The sequence below is a fragment of the Mytilus galloprovincialis genome, chromosome 13 (genome assembly GCF_965363235.1).
Source record: "Mytilus galloprovincialis chromosome 13, xbMytGall1.hap1.1, whole genome shotgun sequence".
NCBI lineage: Eukaryota > Metazoa > Mollusca > Bivalvia > Mytilida > Mytilidae > Mytilus > Mytilus galloprovincialis.
In genome coordinates this window covers 3,861,611-3,865,887 of record NC_134850.1, presented here as the reverse complement: position 1 = coordinate 3,865,887, position 4,277 = coordinate 3,861,611, and the positions used below count along the sequence as shown (strand labels likewise).

The following is a 4,277-nucleotide window of genomic DNA, read 5'->3' as shown; positions in this document are numbered from 1 at the left end:
CGGAAGGAAGTTGGGTAGCACCGTTGCCGTGCCGAGTGCCAAGACAGCCATTGCAAAGCAATAGACAACAAGCTCTTCATCGTGCTAATATGTTAGACACAAGTCTGAATAGAAACCCAGTTAAGCGAGAACACTTTCTTACATTTATTTGTAAGATCCTAGACAATAATCATGCAGAGCTCGCCCCACCATTGCGCAAACATGAGGAGTGCTGGTATTTGCCATTGTTTGGTGTTTATCATCCGAAGAAACCCGATCAGATATAAGGTGTGTTTAAGATTCTTCCGCCAAATGTAACGGAGTTTCACTCAACAGCGTCCTGCTTACAGGTCCAGACTTGACCAATGATCTCTTGGGAGTACTGCTGCGTTTCAGGAAAGAAATGGTCGCAGTTACTGCAGACGTTCAACATATGTTTCACTGCATTGTTGTCAGAAAAGATCACCGAAATTACCTGCGATTTTTATGGCATAAAGACAATGACCTACAGAAGAACCTTGTCGAATACCGCATGAGAGTTCATGTTTTCGGGAATAGTCCATCACCTGCCGTTGCTACACTTAGACTCAGAAAAGCAGCTCAAGCATCAGAACTAGAGTTTGGCAGTCACGTGACTAGCTTTGTTACAAGAGACTTCTATGTTGACGACGGTCTAACGTCATGTCCTACTAAAGAGGAAGCTGTTAAGCTCATGAAGGACACACAGCAAGCATTAGCAAAATATGGAAACTTACGTCTTCACAAGTTTGCCTCTAATTGTGCGGAAGTTATGTCTGCATTTCATGCCAGTGATTTGGCTTCAAATCTTAAAGATCTAGACTTAGAATGCGACAGCAAACCCCTACAACGTAGTCTTGGTCTCAGCTGGGACGTAAACACTGATAACTTCTTATTTCAATTATCATCAGAAAACAAACCGATCACTCGGAGAGGAATTTTATCAACGATAAACAGTCTCTACGATCCTCTGGGATTTTTGGCTCCGGTGATTATACAAGGGAAACTCCTATTAAGGAAAATAGTATCAGAAACCGTCGATTGGGACCAACCTCTCACTGATGAGACAGCAGATGAGTGGAAATCTTGGAGAGATACTCTAATTACTATCGAAACATTGCGCATTCCACGTACCTACGTGCCGTATCTTAGCAAAACCACAACAAAGGAGTTACATGTCTTCTCTGATGCATCAGAAAAAGCCATAGCAGCTGTTGCATATCTACGCACGACCGACAGTATTGGTGAACCAAACATAGGATTCATTCTTGGGAAAGCTAAAGTTGCACCTACAAGTGGTCATACTATTCCACGCCTTGAACTATCTGCTGCAGTATTAGTAGTCGAGATAACACAGACCATCATGGATAATTTAGATTTACATATAGACACCGTAAAATTCTACACAGACAGTAAAGTAGTCCTAGGCTACATCAGTAACGAGACAAGAAGGTTCTTCGTCTATGTCGCCAATCGAGTAGAGAAAATAAGAAAATTTAGCTCTCCAAGTCAATGGAATTATGTATCAACTAACCGTAATCCCGCAGACTCGGGAACAAGGTCCGTACCAGCTCATGAAATTCACAGCAGCAAATGGTTATTGGGACCAAAACAACTTCTTTCCTCAGAACAGAAAAATTCTGAAGACATATACCAGCTAATAGAACCAGAAGAAGATGGAGAAATCCGTGCAACTGTTAATGTTGCAAAAACATTTTCCACACCTGAGCATAAGGGTATCGCAACTGATAGATTCAATCGATTCTCCAACTGGAAATCACTTGTGCGAGCGATAGCCTTTTTGGAACGTTTCTCCCGTTTACACGGGTCAAAACAAGCATCATCAGTGACTTCTCTGGATAGTTTTTCGAATGCCGAAAATTTCATCTTAATATCTGCACAACATGAAGTTTATGGAGATGAAATAGATTGTATAAAACCTCAGGAACAAATTAATAAGCGGAGCCCGATAGCTAACCTTAATCCGTTTTTGGACGAACGAGGACTATTACGAGTAGGAGGCCGTATGCCAAATCGGACTTAGACCTCCGTGAAAAGAAACCATTGATCGTCCCTGGACGCCATCATAAAGCGACATTATTAGTTCGACACTACCACAACAAGATAAAACATCAAGGTCGCCATTTCACAGATGGAGCGATTCGATCCGCAGGATTTTGGATCGTAGGAGCAAAACGCTTGATCTCATCTATTATTCACAAATGTGTGACATGCCGCAAACTCAGAGGAAAAACCGAGTATCAAATCATGTCTGATTTGCCAGAGGACCGTCTTAAACCTTCACCTCCGTTTACTAACGTTGGAATAGACACCTTTGGACCCTGGACAATTGTTTCACGTAAAACACGTGGTGGATACGCCAACTCAAAGCGTTGGTCAATTTTATTCACATGCTTAGTGACAAGAGCTATTCACATCGAATTAATCGAGGAAATGAGTTCTTCAGCCTTCATAAACGCTGTCAGGAGATTCGCCGCTATAAGAGGCCAAGTTAAGATTTTCCGATCCGACCATGGAACAAACTTTATCGGCGCAATCGACGATTTAAAGATTGACTCAATCAACGTTGAAGATGGACCCTTCAAGAACTTTCTGTACAATTCTGGTACAACTTGGATCTTCAATCCGCCGCATTCGTTCCACATGGGTGGATCGAGCCTGGGAAAGAATGATTGGTATCACCAGGAGAATTCTTGATTCTATGCTTCTTAACGCAGCCGGAAGAAGCCTAACACATGACGTGCTCAACACACTAATGGCAGAAGTTTCAGCAATAGTGAACTCTAGACCTCTGGTACCGGTATCAACAGATCCAGAAAATCCGTTAATATTTATTCCGGCTATGTTATTGACACAGAAAACCGACTACGTTTTCACTTCAGACCATCTTGGGGAATTCGACAAACGAGATCTCTGTCTTGCCGAATGGAGACGAGTACAGGCTCTGGCCAGTGTTTTCTGGTCTCGTTGGAGGAAGGAATACCTGCCGTTACTACAACAACGACGAAAATGGACCGAAGATCGCCGTGATCTCATCGAAGGAGACGTCATTCTTCTAAAGGACAAAAACATTTGCCGTACCCAATGGCCCGTTGGAATTATAGTGAACTCATTTAAAAGTTCAGACGAACATGTCCGAAAAGCAGAAGTGCGAGTAATCGTTAATGGAAAAGCCACAACCTACACACGCCCTTTCGTGGACATGATTCTTCTCATAGAGAACAACCCTGTGTAATATATTTTGGATTTATATAGTGACATTTATATGTGTTATATCTTACGGAATAGTGATATCAGGTAGATTTCAGACGGGGAGTATTCTGGATCACATTCGCAATTAAATCAACGGTATAGTCTATTGGATTGAATTTTCAGACATCCGTATTTTCCGGAAATAATCTGGACTTGTCCGTATTTTCACTAGTGCTTACTTTCTCTTCCTCACCTGTCTATTACAAATGGATGCCACGACAAAACTGCTCCTGTGGATATTGTGACAAATCACCGTCAAGTACGTTTCAAATCAATTATAAACCGTTAAATATATATACCGTTAATTACGTTAACTTGGATTCCACGTTTATTCAACAAATACAAACTGTAATTGTTTATTTCTATGAATTGAACTGAGAATTCTACTTTCGTTTTTGACTTGATATTATTATTGCATTGAACATTCATATATTTCTTTCGTACATATTGTAAATATTGTATTTTTATTTCTTTCAGTTTACCAAACAATACACGCTCTGTAAAACTCCTGTATCATTTCTGGTGGAATTATAATCTACAATCTTCACCCACAAGTTGTTATTCTTTATAATTTGCCGAGATTGCGATACAGTCCCATGGTTATACTAGCTGAGTCAGGCTCAGCATATGTATAGAAATAATGTTGAGCCTGTTTCTAGATGCATGAGATATATAGACTTCAATATTTATTATTGATTGAAAATAAATGGAATCATCTTACAGAAAAGTTTTATTCTATGGAAATGTACCCCCCCCCCTTTTTCATAAATTCAAAAGGTTACATTTCCCCCCTTTTTTCAAAACCTTGAATGTAGTGCCCATACTTGCCCCAACTGTTCAGGGTTCAACCTCTGCGGTCGTATAAAACTGTGCCCTGTGAAGCATCTGGTTGTAACATGTACAACAATCAAACACCAATCCACACCAAACTGAATGTAATTGAAAGACATCTAGAGGTCAATATACAGTCTCAAACAGAAGATAAAAAAGGGAATATAGTGAATTTT

General features: G+C 40.4%; 1 protein-coding gene across 1 annotated transcript; it reads left to right on the top strand.

Moving 5' to 3' along the window:
- Positions 1 to 286: 286 nt before the first annotated feature.
- On the top strand, positions 287 to 3,817 carry LOC143056331 (uncharacterized). Its single transcript, XM_076229419.1, has 2 exons — positions 287 to 3,529; positions 3,748 to 3,817. The coding sequence occupies exon 1, from the start codon at positions 383 to 385 to the stop codon at positions 2,039 to 2,041; it is 1,659 nt and encodes a 552-aa protein (XP_076085534.1). The 5' UTR covers positions 287 to 382; the 3' UTR covers positions 2,042 to 3,529; positions 3,748 to 3,817.
- The last annotated feature ends 460 nt before the right edge of the window (positions 3,818 to 4,277 follow it).

Excerpts from the sequence above, each read along its gene's own strand:
- LOC143056331 (XM_076229419.1), top strand. The coding sequence starts at position 383 with ATGGTCGCAGTTACTGCAGACGTTCAACATATGTTTCACTGCATTGTT.